We start from the raw sequence: 20,245 nt of genomic DNA on the forward strand, positions 1-20,245 counted from the left end.
CACATTGAACTTGCTCTGAGTAATGATGCCCATACACTCGTGCGATGGTATGTGATGCGATATCGCTCTACGATTTCCAATGAAGTTCCCTGTGCGATAAATCGCATCTCAAGTGCTTTTTTTTGTATTTGATTTGCATACACTCATGCGATATATCGCATGCCCCTTGCCACCTGAAATAGGGTGATGGAATGAGGGCTGGCCTGTCTGGGAGTATGTAAACTGACAGATCGCACATCGCAGTGCGACCAATCGCATGTGTTTAAAAACCACGATGCGATAAATATTAAAATAACACATAATATCTTAAGATTTGACCAATGTGCCTGTTCCTCACATCGGGTGACATGTGCAATTGGCGTGGGATCCATGTGATTTGACGCTGCAATTTATCGCAATCGCATGATTGTACGCTATATCTCACAAGTCTATGGGGTGCATAAGTGTGTAAACTGCGTCCTTCCTCTTAGGCCAGCCCACAAGGTGGCGCCCTTCGCTGTCTGCCAGGCTTAGGGTAGAACTATAGACACGGGATGAGATCACTGTGTACACTCTGCGTATCCGTCTCTCTTGTATATCTCTGCAACCTGCTGTTCTCATAGACAAGAAAGACCGTTTCCACAATGGAACATTATACAGGTTGCCACATTATATACAATCAATAGGCCCCCAGACATTCCCTTTTGCCACGATGCCCGGAGTTTACCTTCTGTATCATTTATTTGCACAACAATAAAATTCCATTTGATTTCTTAGATTAGAATCCATGTCTAAACATCGCTGTCCTTTAAACTCCAGGCTGTGTCCCAGGGAGGCTCTGTCTGTCCGTCCGTCTGATGTGCGTTGTTCTGCGGCTGTTTGAGCCGCACACACAATACCGAACAAAGCCGCTCAGATCAGATCTTATTAGACGGAGCCCACAGAGGCTACAAACCTTGTATTCAGGACGCTGTTTTGTGGTTCGCGCTGCTGGCAACTGAGGCCTTTATTATAGAGCAATTGATTTCTCTCTGCTAGTTAAATGGTATACAAAGGCTTCCACCCGGATGCATTACACTCACCCAGGGTGTGCATTATGCAGGCAGATGATTGACATCCCATCCAAACACCCATTGTGCTGTAAGTGGAGATACATTGATCACACCCACTGTGCTGACAGCTATTCTCATCTCTTCTATCTCGTGTGTTCTCAGATGAAAGTGATTCTGCGGAATAAAACCTCCATTGAATCGTGGATAGAAGAGAAGGTACGTCTCCTGTCTGTGCCGCACCCCTCGCCCTCCTCGGCAGTGCGTCACGTTTTCAAAGTTGCCAATTGCCGCAGTCCCGCTAATCGTTTTGCTGCGAAAAATCGCCCAAGGGAATAATGATGGCGGCAGCATGTAAATAGGGACGGTGCAGCCAGTGTGAGATACGTACTTGTAGCGTAAAGTTACAGTGTCCGACACTGGAGGCAGCTTTGTTACCTGCCTCACAGCAAGCTAGTGAACTCTGTTATCAGGCTATGATCAATTCCATGTACTAGTGTTCAGTAGGCTAATGCTGTGTACACACATAGCATGAATTGTATGTAAATAGCTCATGAGTTAACAAAGATTGTGGCCCCCATACATTAGTCCGACTTGTCCTTAGGACAAGTCGGACTAATGTATGGGGGCCACAATCTTTGCTAACAACCTGATTTCACCCTGCAGCTCCCCGGGAGGGGGACACACAATTAGGCACTTGATGTGCCAAGGTTTGCATATGATAAATCGCATGGATTTATCATATGCGGTCCCCGGGGAGCTGCAGGAGGAGGGAGCCGTGCGGGGGGTCATCAGCGGGCGGGGGATGCCGGCTAATAGAGAGCCGAGCAGGGGGAGGCTGCATAGGGAGCCGGGCAGGAGGAGGGTGACAGCGGGAGCAGCGCGCCGGGCAGGGAGGATGACGCTGGCTGCCGGGCAGTGGCGGGAGCCGGGAGGAACACAGATAACTTGAAAAAAAAAAAAAGCCCATACAGAATGACTAGCAAGCCATTGATTGGCTGAGACCTCTCTCAGCCAATCGCTGATTGGCTGAGAGAGGTCTCAGCCAATCAATGGCTTGCTAGTCATCTGGAACAAAAAGAGGGGGGGGGGGTGAACAATCGCACTGGCAGTGTTTATAAGGTAGCCCCTTGTTTCAATCAATATTCATAGACTTTATTATGTGGGGTGTGCTGTCACTTCAACAGTAATTTGAGCAATAACAAGGGAAGAGAAGAAAGACTGTTATGTGCGTGACGCACTGTTAGGACAAGAAAAATTAATAAAATGTAACCTTTAATTGTTTATTTTAAGATTTGCGACATATAAAAACAATTGCCAAGGAGGCAAAGAGGAAGAAACAAAGTGTTTTTAAAAAAGGGGATATAGATCCTCTCAAATTGAACCCCAATGTCCTGTTCCCAGTGTAATTGCTAGATTAGGTGCGTGTTGCTGTATATCTTACAGTGTGTACCCACTCATGAAATTAACAAATCTGTTACAATTTTCACTTAATTAAGTTCCTTGGTACTTGTGTATTATAACGGCGCCCACGAAATCGGCCGAAAATCGGCCGCAAATCGCATGGAAAAATCGGATGCGATTTTGCGGCCGATTTTGGACCGATTTTCGACCGATTTTTCACTTTTTCCGGCCAATTTGCATGCTGTTCCATTATTGCAAACCTTGCACACCCCCGATTTCCATCGTAGTGCATCGCATGCAATATAGTGGCATGTGATGCATGCCATGCGATGCATGTGAAGCGATTCGATTTGTAATTGTACAATCACCCTGATGGGTGCTTACAATGTTAAATGCACCGCCATTGTTAACGCCACCCCCACTATCAACGCCAACCCGAAGCGTGGCGAGCGTAGCGAGCCCGCGAGGGGCGGCGGTACGCGTCCTCCGACCTTTTCATACCCCCACTATCCACGTCGGCGTGGAGTTGATTTTAGATAGTGTGGCGAGCCCAGTGAGCCACCGAGCCCGAAGCGTGGCGAGCGGCCGCGGAATACATGTAAAGTAATCCGCGTCCCCTCGCGGGGCTCGCTGCGCTCGCCACGCTTCGGGCTCGGTGGCTCGCTGCGCTCGCCACACTATCTAAAATCAACTCCACGCCGACGTGGATAGTGGGGGTATGAAAAGGTCGGAGGACGCGTACCGCCGCCCCTCGCGGCCTCGCTGCGCTCGCCACGCTTCGGGTTGGCGTTGATAGTGGCGGTGGCGTTAACAATGGGGGTGCATTTAACATTGCAAATCACATCGCATCGCATGCCACTTGCTGGCATGCGTTGCTATGCGATATTTAATTGTACAATCAGGGGCATTTTCCCGAAAATCGCATACCATCGCATAGTACCTGGGGGTGTGCAAGGATGGAATAACATGCAAATCATCAGGAAATGGCCGAATCGGACGCAAATCGGATGCAAAATCGCATCGCAGATCAAATCGGCAGAAAATCGGCCGCAAATCGGCCGATAAATCGGATGCGATATCGGATGCGATTTGGATTAAATCGGGCGCCGTTATAATACACAAGTACCAGTTTCTTTTGTTTAATATTAGTTTATAACACAGATTGCTCCCAAGGACTGTGCAGATAAATTAGGACAGCAAAGTAAATATGTCTGTTTGGTCCTTTTAAACATCAAAAAAAGGGTTGCCGCCTAGTATCTGCACAGATATTGCGCAGTGTGTAGCACAGTCTTAAATAATAACAGACTACGGGGCCGTCTGGTAGTATACGTGCCGTATTTCACATCTAAAGTGTACCCGTTAGATCTGATATTGGGAACACAAATCGGCTGTTAGTGTTCTCCGCCGTTTGTTTGGTTCCTCTCCGCAGGGAAAGTGGCTTGTACGTATGCCACTGTTCCCGGCTGTGCTGGTAGTGCGTCAGTGTCTTTGGGGAGATCACAGTCAGTGGTGAGGCTGTGATTCTCCAACTCGCAGACCCGCGTCGCGCTCCATCACTTGACACTGCGCCTAACAGAGGGACGCACCGGCCGGGTGCTGTATTTGCACTGGCGTGCTGTAATCACATCTGAGTCTTGGGAGACCGTGGTCAGGTTCTGACCCCACAGCTCCTATCAGATGCGCCCTCTGTGAGTGGATACTGTAACGCCCTATACATCAATCAAAATACATTTCATGGGGGAAGGGGACATGGGGATATTTCACACACTAAGTGTGTCTGGTCAACGCGCGTGTCGCCACCAGCTTCATCAGGACCAACCATCTGTTGTTTTTTTTTGTTTTTTTTAATTGTCCTGAATGTCGACATGAACACTGTGTAAATGCACGGCATCCCCTCGCATGGCTCGCTGCACTCACCACACTATTTTATTCAATTTATGAAATGCCGCCTGTCGGCTCAAAAAAATGTGAAAAACTAATGTCAACCATTTGACTGTAGACTTTCCCATCATCGACCTAATGTGTATGTTGACCTGTTTCAGGTGTCCACCTGATATTCTCGACCTAATGACCGTATCCCTCAAGAGTCAGGGTGTCAAAGAATCAAAGAAAGGGGAGGGGCGAGGGCAGGGTGCAAGCTGTATGAGAACGTCAAGGAGGGAGGGAGAAAAAGACGGGTGCAAGAAAGAGGGAGGGGGTGTAGGGGAGAGAGAGGGAGGGGGTGTAGGGGAGAGAGAGGGAGGGGGTGTCGGGGAGAGAGAGAGGGAGGGGGTGTCGGGGCGAGAGAGAGAGGGAGGGGGTGTCGGGGAGAGAGAGGGAGGGGGTGTCGGGGAGAGGGAGAGGGTGTATGCTCCCTGATCTGCATTATTAGCTAAAATCTGCACTATAGTGTGTCTCTGCAATCACTGGTGTGTGTGTATACCCCATGGGTCTTCAAACTGTGGCCCTCCAGATGTTGTGGAACTACATGTCCCAGTATGCCCTGACCGTTTTGGCATACTCTTATAGGAAAAAATGTGGCAATGCATGTTGGAACATGTAGTTTCACAACATCTGGAGGGCCGCAGTTTGAAGACCCATGGTATACACAGTCGCTCTCTGGCAGTGTACTATGCACCAGGGCTATTTTTCAGCAGGCTCCAGCAGGAACTGAGGCCCTTATTCTAGTTCACTCTTTCTGACAAAATATTTCTTAGATGGACAAAACCATGTGCACTGCAGGTGAGGCAGATGTAAAACCCCACCCAAATCTAATTATCTCTGCACAAGTAACATCTGCCTCACCTGCAGTGCACATGGTTTTGTCCATCTAAGAAATATTTTGTCAGAGTGAACTAGAATAAGGGCCTCAGTTCCTGCTGGAGCCTGCTGAAAAATAACCCTGCTAATCACTGAGTACAGCAGTCTGTAAGTCAAACCTATAGGCTGCTAGAACCTCAGATGTATACACTGGTCACCTTCAGGAGCGGAGGTCTCTAAATGTAGATGACTATTGGATTAACTGTATCCAATGACAACACAGAAAGCCGTATGACCGTTGTGTCCCTATTAGAATACTATATTTGCACTCTCTACTCACAGGCTAAGGACAGGATCCAGTATTACCAGACCGGCGAGACGTTCACTTTCCCCTATGACCTGGGCAGCAGGTGGAAGAACTTTCGCCAGGTGTTCACCTTCTCCGGATCGCCTGAAGGTGACGGAATAGAATGGCGCGTCCGGGAAGGGTGCCACAGGTACACCCTGACGGTAAGAGCAGATGATGATTGGACAGGAGGGAAGCAGGATATTTCTACACCCCCGTCTGCTACATATACTGAGACCCTTATCCATTTCTCACAGCCTCATTCAGCCATATTGGCCGTAGATATATAAATAAGCTGAACGCTTTAACTGACATGGTTCAGATGTACTAAGCCTGTGCAATAAGATGGTGGTCAGAATAAATGACAGTCATTTAATACATCCCATAATCAGTGACCCATGTTTCTGGCTTGTGTTTTATCAGGTGGAGCAGCTGAAGCAGAAGGCCGATAAGCGAGTGCGCAGTGTAAGTACGATGTTTGCGGATGCAAATCCTCTGATGTATGACGCAGTGATCCAGAGGTGATGTCGCTCATGGCAACCATTCAGCTTCGAAGTAGCATCAAGTGCATTCTATCATATGTAGTAGCTGACTGGTTGCTAGGGGCAACGTATCCCTCTTTTCACTGCTTCATACATCTCAGCCCATGTTATGGCATTTGCTGTAACCAATCGGGTGCTTTTGTAAAGCCGCCGCCGCTGCAATGAATCCGTCATTTCTTGGGAGATTTTCCTAAAAGATTAAATGGATTCAGTTTCCGGGAAGCTCCTGGTTTCGGGAGAACGTTGTTCTCAGGATTTTTCTTCTCTCTGACGTCATTTGGAAAAGATGTTTAAGTGTTGGAATGTTTTCGTATTACCCGCGCCTGATGGTAGAATAAGTGACATAAGGGGCAGGTGTATTAAGCCTTTAGGGGACCCATTTACTAATATTATTTTTACTAAAATTATGTGTAGAAAGGATGTTTTCAGACCCTTTTCACATTATTCCAGTTTCCCCTGAAGATACTAAAGAGTTTTTGGAGCAGTTATTCTCATTTCCCCATACTTATAGGAGGAAACGTGATCTGCCCAAATTTACTAACAAAAAAATAAAATGGCATTTGGCCCCTGTGATAATACTGCCGGGGCCAAATGTGAATAATGTTGGCTAATCGCAGGGCATAGATGCAAATTCTGACCTTCTGCGTAGCTTTGTCTGCTCCTAGGCAGAGGAATCTATACCGGGACGTGGTCAGGGTGATCAGCTGTGTGTCCGATGGCTGATCACAGTGTAAAAAAAAAAAAAATCATACTAACGTCTCCAGGGACCAGGGATCGGTGGTCTGGTGAGGGGTGCTGGTTTTCTGGGCCTCCTGCTGCGCTGTGACCCCCAGTGAAGTAAAGTGAGGCTGCGAAGTGGCAGCTCACTTTACAGCACCAGGGGTAACAGGAGAAGAAAGCCTTGAAAACTGGCAGCGCTGCAGAAGCCAATCCCTGGTGGTTGGTGAGTATACCAGCGGGAGGAGGGGGGTGCCGGTGGCAGAGGTGGAACTACCATTGGTGCAGCAGGTGCATTGCAACGGGCCCCTGAGGACTAAGGGACCCATTGCTGTCTAGACCAGAAGCTTGTACCCCTGTCACCCACTGGTGTGGGGCCTAAATTATTCTTTTGCACCTGGGCCCACCACTCACAAGTTCCGCCACTGGCCGGTGGTGAAGGCGGCACATGCCCAGTACAGCATTGGGGGTATTTTTCAGAAAAAAAATCCTGATGGTGCTGCGGATGACCCATCACAGGGGCAGCGATTATTGATATATGTAGTCAGTTATCGCATAGTGAGTTTGCCGATATCATATCCGCAGAGGAGGAGGGTGATGATAAATGTGCCCCTAACAGAGTGAAACGCAAGGGTGATTTAAGAGTGCTAAATGTCTAGCCATTCAGCTCCTAACTGACATTTTTCAAGCATATAACATGACAGTTCGGAGATGCTTGCCTGGACGTTTAGCACTTTATTTCCCTCTCGATTATCTCTTTTTGAGGATTAATACATCTGCCCCCAAGTTATCTATGTGTTAAGCCTTGGAGAGAGAGCGTGCCAACTAACCAGCCCCTAACTGTCATTTCCATACACTGTCTGCACCATGACAGTAGAGGCTGATTGGCAGGTGACAGGGTGTCATTACAATCCCAGGAAAGCGATGAAATGGCGGCCGTGTAACCTGTTTCCCAGGAGTATAGTCTTGCTGTTGCTCCCGCTGCAGGTAGAATACAGAGCAGTGGAAGATTACAGCGGGGCCTGCTGTCCTCTAACCAAAGGAATCCGAACCTTCTTCACCACCCCATGTTCCGAGGAGCCCCGAATGAAGCTGAAAAAAGGGGACCTTGTACTGGCGACCAGAGGCCTGAAGTAAGTCCCCTCGCTCTATGTGTAACCATTAGCTGCCGCTGTGGGAGCGTGGCGTTGCTGAGAGGGAGTGCCGCAACTTTGGTGGTAACATGTAATCCTGTCTCCCCAGGCACTGGATGTATGGTGACAGAATCTTTGAAGGTGAACATCCAGAAGGTGAGAACATGGATTCTATTGAACCCTAAATTAAATTGAATGATTTTATTTTATGGACGAGAGGGAGGGAAGAGGGGGGGAGGACTGGGCACTATGACAGAGAGGATGAGATTGGTGTTTGTGGGCATTGTGGCAACAATTTGAGTCATGGGGGCTATGTTATAGAGGACAGGCAGTCGCTGCTAGAGCCCTGAAGCTGGGCACTGTTTCCTGGAGGGGCTGCAACCTAGTACAAGGCACTTCAGGTGGGGAGGGGCCCAGAGCGGGTCACACTGGCGGGTTAGGGGCCCAGAGCGGGTCACACTGGCGGGGGAGGGGCCCAGAGCGGGTCACACTGGCGGGGGAGGGGCCCGGAGCTGGTCACACTGGCGGGTTAGGGGCCCAGAGCGGGTCACACTGGCAGGGGAGGGGCCCGGAGCGGGTCTCACTGGTGGGGAGGGGCCGGCGCGGGTCTCACTGGCGGGGCGGGGCCCGAAGCTGGTCTCACTGCCGGGGCGGGGCCGTGGAGCGGAACACTTTGGCAGGAAGGGGACTGGATTGGGTCACTGTGGTGGGGCAGGGCACTGTGGCAGGAAGGGGACCGCAGCGAGTCACTGGCATGGGCCTGGGGCGGGGCACTGTGGCAGTGAGGTGCCCAGGGTGGTGCACATGGGCAGCGACGTGACCAGATCAGATCACTGTGGCAAGACCAGTATGATGTACGGTGGCTGCGGCTTGAAGCCCGGTATATAGAATAATGAAGGGTAATCAGCGATTCTTGCTGCTCGTTTCTCTTTCATGGTCCTATATATTTTTTTTCTTTCCCCAGATGGAGTCAGAATAAGGGGCTGGTTCCCCAGAAGATGCATGGTGAAACATGTCTCCGACGCAGGGGCCGACCAGTCAGATGACGAGAAGAAGACCAGATAGCCCCCATTAGATGCCCACGTCCAGTACATTCTCCCCTCATGTCACGGTGTCACTTACAGGTGGCCACCAGCTGCAGTCTCCGACTCATCTCTGGATGTTACCTACCTCTTCCACAGCCATTCCGTGTCTTCAGTCCATCCGGCTGAGCATGTACATTCAGCCACGTCACGTCGGCCGGGGGCTCATCCTCCCACCCCCCACCCCCGGCGCTAACTGTCTCTTACAGCTAAACGTATGGAATCCGCTAAGACAGCAGCAACACGTTCTGAAGCGATCTGTTTACAGCGTCTTTCGTGGTGGTGGAATACTCAGGACGTGCGCGGAACGTGGCGCACGACTCTTCAGATCATGCAATTTCCGGCCAAGACGAGGACATGCGATCATGTACACTTTCCAAGAGGACACAAACGTGCACCATGTAGCTTTGTATTTGTTCTAGAAACTCTCTCAAAGATCAGATGTGATTCTGATCATGCTGCAGACTCCCTCACTTTTAATACAGTTTATTTCTTTTGTATACTGTTTGTGTACTGTGTATAAGCTGAATACAATTGTAGAATACAGTGTATTAGACGTACAAAGTCCTATCCGGCGCCAACCTAAGTGTTTCCGGTTGGCCCCTAATAATGGGGTACCGCTTGAAAAGTGATTCTACGGAAAGTTCATCAAAAAGGTTTCAACCTTCACAAAGCTTTATTAATTTATAGGCTTGGACAAACCCTGCTTTCAGTTTTATTCAATGCATTTTTTTTTCTGTGCCTTTCAGCAAAGTCTTTATAAGTTGATTACACCTATATTCAAAGTAGTCTTCTTGGGTCACGTGCATCCCCTATGCCGCCGCTGATATGTTGCTGTCGGAATGCTACGGCGAGTGTCCGCACATCTTTGTGCCTTCGCACCGCGCTCCTCCTGGCTTTTGCAGTGCGCAGTTGCAGCTGTCTCTAATATCAGCACATGCACCTACTTCATGCTGGGCGCAGGGGAGAGGTCCGGAAAAGGGCGTCCCCTTGACTCCTGCCCCAATAGGTTGTCTTTTGTGTGTATGCTCAGCTGCTGCCTGTTATACACCCAGAAAGGCCCGTTTGGACCTGCATGTGACACCAAAGCTGGTAATTGGGTAAATAGATTTCCATACCGCGGTCATTCCACTTTCTTACGTTACTCTCTATGGGGGGAATTCAGGGGTTGATTTATTAAGCTCAGTGAAGTGATAAAGTGTCTGGTTTGTATCACTGACCAATCAGCTACTACCTGTGAAGGTACAGGCTTGGTTTGAAACATGACAGGTAGGAGCTGATTGGCCGGTGATAAAAACCAGACCGTTTATCACTTCACCGAGATGAATAAATCTACCCCTCAGTTACTAGCCTCTATTTTAACGTCTACTCTATTGTACTCCCATTTTTCACCCGAGACCCTGTTTAATGCCCATTAGATGAATGTGTTACCAGATGTTAACACTCAGAATACATGAAAAGTTTAGGGATTCGTGTGTTAACAGGGTCTCGATTAGAGATCAGCGTTTCGGATTTACCTGGATTTTCTCGAATCTGAGCCCCCGATTGTCCTGACTGGTTTCAGAATTGTCCAGACTAAAGGAGGTCATCAAGTAGTGGGGAGTCAATCGGAAACTTAAGGGGGGCCCTAGAACCGATGGCTGCCTTTTTGCACCATTTTCTGGAGGTAGTAATATGGTTGGAAGCATTAAAGGATTTTCCCTTCCATCCAGTGTCCTGTTCTCTGTCTGATCATCATCCTCCTCTCTTATCTGCCCCTTCAGTATATTGGGGAAAGTAGCCTCACATTTCCCAGATCATTCACCCCATGATGTCCTGACAATTATAGCTCCATGTATTGATTTTCGGGATCTACGTGACTGTTGCCTTTTCTGATTGGTACAGGTGCCATCATGTGATACGAGAGGGTGGGGCTTGTTTAGTTTGTACCTCATTTTCGCGCTTCTCCATTGAAAATAAGTTATTGGCTTCTTTTTAGTAATATGTCTTTATTACCAGGTATCAGAGGCCGTATTGGGTCAAACTGGAGATGATGGGACTAGCACAACTCTGTATTACAGACCGGCATGCCATGTGCGAATAACCCCTTCTGTGCTAAGGGCGAGTGGTGATTGTCCCCCACACTAACCCTAAAGTGCTAAGGATGAGTCCCACCCATCCTTTCCAGTCATGGGGAAATGGTGGGATTATAATTTATTTAGATAAGGGGGAAGCTTGGGTACTTTTTCTAAATTCACATAAAGTTTAAATAGAATCTAAGATGCCAAATTGCTCATTTGGAGAATGCATTGTTCAACCAAAAACCGATTATAATCAATGCTCAATTACGCGATCCTGTTTCTTTTGTGTTCCGTTCTGTTTAATAATGAACCATTGTTTCATTTGTATTTTTGTCTCATTTTTGTTTCATTTGTATTTTTTGTCTCATTATTATTTTTTTACCGTGGTCACTTTCATCTGAAACTTGATCTTTTTACAAATGGTGTTTTGGTCGGCTATTATTAATAAAAGACAGAGGAAAAAAAAATTATTTTATTAATTAGTGTTGTAATATTACCTATTATATCTGGGATGGCTCGGAGGGATGATGTGTATATTACTTTTGTTATGTTTCAGGTTAATAAATACAAGTGTCAACAATTCTCCAATTCTAAATTATAAAGAATTCTAGCAATTTTAGATGGGGTAGCAAGAGGTAAACAATGAAAAAAAGTCGACGCGTAAGGATCAACATGAGGATTTTACGGGTTTTGGTGTCCGTGTCTACACCTGTTGACATGGACCCCCAGTTAGTACAGTGTCCCCTTGTAGGGCCCTTCCCCCTCCCCATGCTTCGGCCATGATGTCTCTGTGCCCGCACACTGTGCTGTTCCCAATCTCAGTCCACGTGGATGTTCAAGAACGAAAAAGTCCAGATAATGGAAAAATTTGTGAAGAACGCATGTCAACATTTCCATGCGTCAACATTTGCTATGCCAACCCTTTGTCAATGTCCACCGAATGCATGACGACCTTAGGTCAATGTTGACTTTTTGGTGTTGACTTCTTGACCCAACCTAGACGGCATCTGGTCGATACGTTGACAATTAAACATGCAATAGTTTGACACAAGAAAAGGTTGATGCGTGCAAAAGGACAACCTGTCAATTGTCGACACATGGAACAGTCGACACAAGTTTTCATAATTTTTATTTTTTAAACAGACTAGTCTTTACTTCAAGTATGCCCAAGTGGGCATAGATCATAATAGTGTGGCGAAGTGATGTGGTCAAAGCATGGCGAGTGTAGGGGACCTGGTAATACACTCATACGGTGGCCATGTCGACATACAGTAGACCGTGAAAAACATGAGTTTAACTTTCCCTGTATCAACCATTACCATGTCGATATTGCGATTGTGTCACCCCTTTGTCAAATTCGACCTAAACCCCGTCGACAGATTGCCTAGTGGCCAATAGTGGTTGACCTAATAATCCCCACTAGACACTGTAGAGCCGGGAGGCCAAACCTGTCCTCAAGATCTACCAACAGGTCATGTGTCTCAGGCAACCTGTGGATCTATAGTAGGAATGAATGCAGCAGGTTTGAAAATGTGACAGTTAGTAATGACTACACCTGTGCCCCAGCTAGGTGATTTGGGGAATGTGACAGTTAGTAATGATTACAGCTGTGCACCAGCTAGGTGGTCTAGGGAATGTGACAGTCAGTAATGACTGCACCTGTGCCCCAGCTAGGTGATTTGGGGAATGTGACAGTTAGCAATGACTACAGCTGTGCACCAGCTAGGTGGTCTGGGACATGTGACAGTTAGTAATGACTACACCTGTGCACCAGCTAGGTGATCTGGGGAATGTGACAGTTAGTAATGACTACAGCTGTGCACCAGCTAGGTGGTCTGGGGAATGTGACAGTTAGTAATGACTGCACCTGTGCCCCAGCTAGGTGGCCTGGTAAATGTGACAGTTAGTAATGACTACAGCTGTGCACCAGCTAGGTGATCTGGGGAATGTGACAGTAAGGACTACACCTGTGCACCAGCTAGGTGATCTGGAAATGTGACAGTAATGAATACAGCTGTGCCCCAGCTAGGTGGTCTGGGAAATGTGACAGTAATGACTGCACCTGTGCCCAGCTAGGTGATCTGGAAATGTGACAGTTAGTAATGACTACAGCTGTGCACCAGCTAGGTGATCTAAGGAATGTGACAGTTAATAATGACTACAGCTGTGCATCAGCTAGGTGACCTGGGGAATGTGACAGTTAGTAATGACTACAGCTGTGCACCAGCTAGGTGATCTGGGGAATGTGACCGTTAGTAATGACTACAGCTGTGCACCAGCTAGGTGATCTAAGGAATGTGGCAGTTAGTAATGACTACAGCTGTGCACCAGCTAGGTGGTCTGGTAAATGTGACAGTTCGTAATGATTACAACTGTGCACCATCTAGGTGGTCTGGGAAATGTGACAGTTAGTAATGACTACAGCTATGCACCAGCTAGGTGATCTTGGGAATGTGTCAGTCAGTAATGACTACAGCTGTGCCACAGCTAGGTGGTCTGGGAACTGTGACAGTTAGTAATGACTGCACCTGTGCCCCAGCTAGGTGGTCTGGAAAATGTGACAGTAATGACTACTCCTGTGCACCAGCTAGGTGATCTGGAAAACATGGACCGGTGGTAGATCTCAAGGACTGGTTTGGCCACTCCTGTTGTAGACCAATCATACTGCTCCCGGAAATATTGATATTGGAATGCCTAGATATCCCCCACCTCCGCTTACCAGGGGCTATCCTCATTTGATACTGCAGGTTGTCTTGTATGTTATTCATATTATTCCTACACATTTAATTCAAGAAAGTGTAAAGCGTAATATATTTCCCCTGCAGCGTTGACACTGAGAACCTTTGTATAGAATTCAGATTTTTGCTGGTTTGGAAAGGGGGTAAATGCCCAAGCAAGAACCAAAAAGACGTTGATGCTGGTGTTTAGAAAAGAAAATAAGAAATCTTCTGTAGTTTTCCAGACTCTAACTAACAAAAAAATTGACTCCTTGGTCCATTGTGCGTAGACGTTATTTGCGTCCTTTTCTTTCCGGACAATACAAGGCTGAAGAAAATACAATATTTCATTTAAGTGGATATGGCACAAAATATGTATTGTTGCGGATGTTAGAACTAGACTTGACACAGGAAAGGCCTCAGCAGTGATGCGGGGTCTCCGGATATTCCAAAATAATCCCAAATCTACTGGATGGACTCAGGGGTTCCCTTCTGCCTCATGAGAACACAAGGAGATGGCAGATCAAGAGTCCAGGATGGCACCCGGAGAAGCCAAGGAAGATGTTCACCAAGAAAACCTCAGGACAGGAACATATAAAAATGGGGGACGCCCCTTCTTTTATAGTGGTGGTAATTACCAGGTCCCATTGTCCCTTCCGACCACTCAACACAAAACCAGCTAGGAATATGACTTTCCTGAAGATGCTCATCAATGACACTGTGTGATACTATGCAGCGTTCCCTGTGGCCTTATTAGTGCTGAGCCTTAATCCTGAGGAGTAACCAGGTTCACAGGGGATTAACCGTCTAGAAGATGAGTGACAATGCCGTATTACCTGTTAGACACCGGTGAGCCGCAGATAATTGCCCTGCCCCTGAATGCCTCCATTAACCCTCCAACACCGTACAGTGCAACGTTCCGGGCTCGGTCACACATGTGCTGGGGAGATAAGAGGCTTGGAATTAGGGCTGGGGTCTTCTTGTGGTTTCCCATCTGCACTTTCACTTTCACGTGCACATGAATGACCTGGCCAAAAGGTTGACCGAGGCAAAATGTAAACACAAATAGTAGACGCAAAATTTTTTTTATTCATCCACTAGGTGGCACTGGAGTGCTTTACAGTGGGAAATAGAAGGTGACCACAAGGAGCATGGGTACTTAAAATATTAAACAGTGTAGCTAGCTCCTCTCCTTCTACTCTGCCCCCCAAGGCAGCAGGGCCGGTGCAAGACACCGGAGCGCCCCAGGCAAGTCGGGGTGGGGGCGCCCCGGTGTCTGCCGCCCGGGTACCTGTCCTGCGGCGCTGTGCGTATATAAAGCTGGCGGCGGCGGCAGCGGGGGGTCCCTGCAGTCAATAAGAAATAACGAGCGCTATCCGCCGGGCTATGCGGAAGCGCTTCTGTTTTGGAAACACTGGCCAATCAGCGTGCGGCCAGTGTTTCCATAACAAGCGCTTTCGCATAGCCCGGCGGATAGCGCTCGTTATTTCTTATTGACTGTAGGGACCCCCCGCTGCCGCCGCCGCCGCCAGCTTTATATACGTACAGCGCCGCAGGACAGGTACCCGGGCGGTAAGGGGGGCGAAATACCACCCTCCAGTGGCCGGCGCCCTAGGCAAATGCCTAGATTTGCCTAGTGGTGGCGCCGGCCCTGCAAGGCAGTCTTAGATTGTGCCCTGCAGGAGCAGGTCATGATTATTATTTATTAAGCCCTCTTAGGTTTTTTGAGTTTTTACTGTTTTTGACACTGAGGACAGCACCTGCCCCTACCTGCCTGCGATGCGGGTGCTGCCGGGGTCTCTATCGGCGCGGCGTGCGGTACAAGCCAGAGTACCCGCTGCTGTAACCACCATTACAGTGAGGACCAGAAGCCGCTGCATGTGACATGCGTCGGGGTCCTCCGCTTGCTTGTCCACTGGCAGCTGGGCCGCGGTTAGTATACCCTGGCTCCCAGCTAGAAGGGAGTCCAGGCTAAAAGGCGGCATTTTAGGTGGGCATTTCGGTCCAATCTTGGTCTCGTCCTGTCTCGGGCCCATCTCGGTCCGGTTGTGGTTAAGTCGTCGTCCAGCCGTGGTTCAGTCGTTGTCCAGCTGCCATCTTGCGGTGGTCCGCTTCCAGTCCTGGTCCGGTCTTAGTCCAGTCTTGGTCCGGTTCTGGTCCTGTCTTGGTCTGGTCCAGTCCTGATCCGGTTCTGTCTTGGTCAGCGCGGCACCATCCAGTCCTGCCGAGTCACTCCCAGCGTGCACATAACCATCCTGTGCTGCCGGGGGGTTCGGTCTGGTCATGTAAGTGCTCCAGTGGAGCCTGGTTCCTTACTCTTTGTTTCTGCGGGCAAGCGGCCCTTTATCCTAAGTTATTGTTATTATTGTCCTGGTTCAGCTCTCCGTGATTCGGAGAGGCCCACGGCTGTGGGTTTACGCCTGTTTTGGGGTACCGTTACTTTAAGTGTACTGTTTTGTGTTTGGCGTGTGTTTTGTTTGGTGGCGCCCAGTTACTACTTTGTCCGGTGCCTGTGACTCGGTCACACGCCCCGTCCTTGGCCTGGTGCCGTTAGCCAGGGGTTCTGTCCAATTAGCGCCTGTAGTTAGATCTCCTCTTGGTCCTGTCTCGGGCGGTCGCAGTAGACTTGTCATATCGTAAAACCTGGTTGCATCGGGGTTGGAGCGGGCTTAACTCGATCCTTCGAACACGGCGACTACAGGATAAGCCTAGCAATCCGCAGTCTACGGTCACCTGCCCAAGAAGGCCAATAGAGTCAGTGTAGGGTGCGCCGTGACCATCCTAAATAGCAGTCACGGCTGAGGGCTCAGCCCACCACCATCGTCCACATGTGCCGGTCACAATGCTCCAACGGTGGGTTCACACCAAGATATGTAACATCCCCTCCTCATTCTGAGGGAGCCCTGCTCTGTGACACATGTGCAGCAGCCCTCCTGTAAGTCCCCTCCTCTTCCTGAGGGTACCCTGCTCTGTGACACATGTGCAGCAGCCCCTCCTGTAAAATCACTCCTCATGCTGAGGGAGCCCTGCTCTGTTATACATGTGCACCAGCCCTCCTGTAAGTCCCCTCCTCATTCTGAGGGAGCCCTGCTCGGTGACCCATGTGCAGCAGCCCCTCCTGTCAGTTCACTACTCATGCTGAGGGAGCCCTGCACGTGTGCAGCAGCCCCTCCTGTAAGCCCCCTCCTCATCCCGAGGGTGCCCTGCTCGGTGACACATGTGCAGCAGCCCCTCCTGTAAGTCCCCTCCTCATTCTGAGGGAGCCCTGCTCTGTGACAGCTGTGCAGCAGCCCCTCCTGTAAGTTCACTCCGCATTCTGAGGGAGCCCTGCTCTGTGACACATGTACAGCAGCCCTCCTGTAAGTCCCCTCCTCATTCTGAGGGAGCCCTGCTCTTTGACACATGGGCAGTAGCCCCTCCTGTAAGTCCCCTCCTCATTCTGAGGGAGCCCTGCTCTGTGACACATGTGCAGCAGCCCTCCTGTAAGTCCCCTCCTCATTCTGAGGGAGCCCTGCTCTGTGACACATGTGCAGAAGCCCCTCCTGTAAGTTCACACCTCATGCTGAGGGAGCCCTGCTCTGTGACACATGTGCAGCAGCCCTCCTGTAAGTTCACTTCTCATGCTTAGGGGCCCCTGCTCTGTGACACATGTGCAGCAGCCCCTCCTGTAAGTCCCCTCCTCATCCTGAGGGAGCCCTGCTCTGTGACACATGTGCAGCAGCCCCTCCTGTAAGTCCCCTCCTCATCCTGAGGGAGCCCTGCTCTGTGACACATGTGCAGCAGCCCACACTATGTTAACAGCCCAACAGGATGTCCCTGTCTGGATTTCACAGTTATCTGATGTAATGTATCAATGAAGCTGAGTCCAACCCTGTAAACTCCTGTGTTCAAAGACCAGGGTCTGACCAGGGATTTTGGAGTAAAAGGGTTATTAAAGACCCTGGACAATAGTGTGTCTTCACAGACAGCTCCCCCACCTCCATTATTTGCATAAGAGGCTATTTCCTCAGATGACTCTGGGATGACATGCCTGCATTAGAGGGGGATGATCTCCCTGAGGTGGCGGAGTTTAAAGCCGTGGAGGAACCTGAACAGGTTTCTCAAGGGCTGGAGGATTTAATTGACAAGGTCAAATTAATCCTTAAGGTACAGGATGAGGATCAGACCCCATTCTGTCCTACTATGTTTGGTAAGAGACACAAACAGGCGGTGGCCTTTCCTGTCTCTGATGAACTAGACCTTCACTTATTGGAGGCTTGGAAGCAGCCGGATAAAACATTTCAATTATCATGAGATTTTTATCCCCTTTCCCTTTCCCTGCTGATAAGCAGGACGGTAATTGAGACTCCCCCGAGTGTGGAACCATCGATTTTCAGACTCTCAAAAAAGCTTGTGCTTCCTATTCCAGAACCCTCTGACAGGAAATTGCAAACAACATTAAAAACTCTCTATACTGCTGCCGGTGTCTTAGAGCATGGGTGGGCTGTTGGGTATCCAAAGCTTTGGAGGTCTGGGCGAGCCAACTTTTCAGAGATTTACAATCCAACCTGGCAGCAGGGGACCTGGTGGTCTTAGCTGACCACGTTCGTGAGGCAGCCGCTTATCTCATAGACCTCTACCGATTTATGTATGGTGGCTGCAAGAATTTCTGTCTCAGTGGGTCGAGCTCTTTGGCTCTGCCAGTGGCAGGCTGATGCTGGGCTGTGGAAGCTTTGCCCTTCAATGGAGAGGTTTTATTTGGTCCTGAACTGGACAAATGGACCTCTCAGGTAACAGGAGGTAAATATTATTTCCTGCCTTCAGCTGCTCCCCATGCCCCTCGTAGAACGCTTCAGGGGCTGTCTTTTTGGTCCTTTCACCCAGCCAGTAGATTTTGAGGCTGATCCTCCTCTAGAAAAGCCAGACGTCAGGGCGCCTTTGCTTCCGTATATGTTGACCCAAAGACCTCAGCATGATGGGTTTTTGACCCACGTGAGGGATCCCAAGATAGTGGCACGTCTTCTGCTCTTCGTGGGTGCTTGGGTCCACTCGTGTCAGGATGCCTGGGTAAGGGAGTTTATTTTTTTGGGTTACAGGATGAGCTTCTTGACTACACCCCCAACTGGATTTTTACAACTGATTTGGTCATTCCTGTACCTCAGGAGCAACAGAAACTGGGGTTTTACTCCAGTCTGCTTCTGGTGCCGAAGTCATAGGTTCGGCCAGGCCCATCCTAAACCTGAAATAGCTCAATCCTTTCTTGAAGGCCATCCAGTTCAGGATGGAGTCCCTCCAGTTTGTGATAGCTGGTCTGGAAGAGGAGGAATTGGTTACCCTGGGCATCAAGGATGCATACTTGCACATCCCTATTTGGCCACCTCACCAGGTGTTCTCAAATTCTCAGTTTCGGGCCTTGCCTTTTGGCCTACGGCCTGCGCCATGGATCTACACGAAGGTCATGGCAGTGATGATGGAGCTTCTTCAGGCGCAGGGTATAATAACCTGAAAAGCAGCTACACCAGAGATTCTGATGCACAACATCCAGTTGACACAAAGCACCCTTATTGTGCTTTCACAAAAGATCCAGGGGCCGTGGCCGTGGATGCCCTAAAAGCCCCTTGGTGTTACCAGTTCTATCTCTTTCCTCCATTCCCGCTGTTGCCTCTGATTCTCCAGCACATACGCAAGGAGAGGGTGACAGTTCTGCTCATAGCGCCAGATTGGCCACGCAGAACTTGGTACACCAACCTCGTGTCTCTTCTGATAGACGAGCCATGGCCTCTACTGGTGCAGGACTACCTGCTGTCTCAAGGCCCCATCGTTTATCCAGACTTAGGGCGTCTTCATTTTATGGCAATGTTGTTGAGAGGTCCACCTTAAGGAAAGCTGGGATTCCCTCTGCGGTGATCCCTACCATGATGAGCGCCTGAAAACAGGTTACGTCCCCCCATTACCATCGAATACGACGGGTGTATGTTTCCTGGTGTGAGAGAGTCGTCAGGTCTCTCCGTCTACTTTCAAGGTAGCTCGTCTCCTCCTTTTCTTGCAGAGGGGTCTCTCCTTGTGTCTCTGAAAGTGCAGGTACCTGCCCTTTCGGTTTTCTTCCAACAGAGACTGGTGTTGTTACACGAGGTACAAACCTTCTTCCAGGGGGGGGGCGTTGAGGATTCAATCTCCCTTCCGTGCTCCCACGGCTTCATGGGATTTGGATCTTGTACTCACTTTCCTCCAATGTGGTCTGTTTGAACCTCTGGAATCTGTGGACATAGTGGGGCAGATTTAATAGGATGAGAGATTTAGAAAGTGAGAGATTTGGTTCGAAATATTCAGTTTTTTTTAAGTGCCAATCATTTACACTGCAAGATCAAACCAGTTTTGCAGTGTAAATGATTGCCACTTTAAAAAAACTGGAGATTTCTTACCAAATCTCTCACTTTCTGAATATCTCATCCTATTAAATTTCACCCAAGATATATCGCATGGAAGACTGTTTATTGC

The 20,245-nt window shown here is 49.0% G+C and overlaps 1 protein-coding gene across 1 annotated transcript in view; it reads left to right on the forward strand.

The window, feature by feature from the left end:
• ZDHHC6 (zDHHC palmitoyltransferase 6) overlaps window positions 1–11,631 on the forward strand; it is a 40,067-nt gene extending 28,436 nt beyond the window's left edge. The window contains exons 6-11 of the mRNA XM_083149812.1: window positions 1,194–1,247; window positions 5,514–5,681; window positions 5,941–5,982; window positions 7,764–7,909; window positions 8,019–8,065; window positions 8,874–11,631. Of these exons, the coding sequence (XP_083005938.1) occupies window positions 1,194–1,247; window positions 5,514–5,681; window positions 5,941–5,982; window positions 7,764–7,909; window positions 8,019–8,065; window positions 8,874–8,974 (558 nt within the window). The 3' untranslated portion in view covers window positions 8,975–11,631. The remainder of the gene's footprint in view (window positions 1–1,193; window positions 1,248–5,513; window positions 5,682–5,940; window positions 5,983–7,763; window positions 7,910–8,018; window positions 8,066–8,873) is intronic.
• The last annotated feature ends 8,614 nt before the right edge of the window (window positions 11,632–20,245 follow it).

The sequence above is a fragment of the Crinia signifera genome, chromosome 6, assembly GCF_055691185.1.
Source record: "Crinia signifera chromosome 6, ASM5569118v1, whole genome shotgun sequence".
Classification (NCBI taxonomy): domain Eukaryota; kingdom Metazoa; phylum Chordata; class Amphibia; order Anura; family Myobatrachidae; genus Crinia; species Crinia signifera.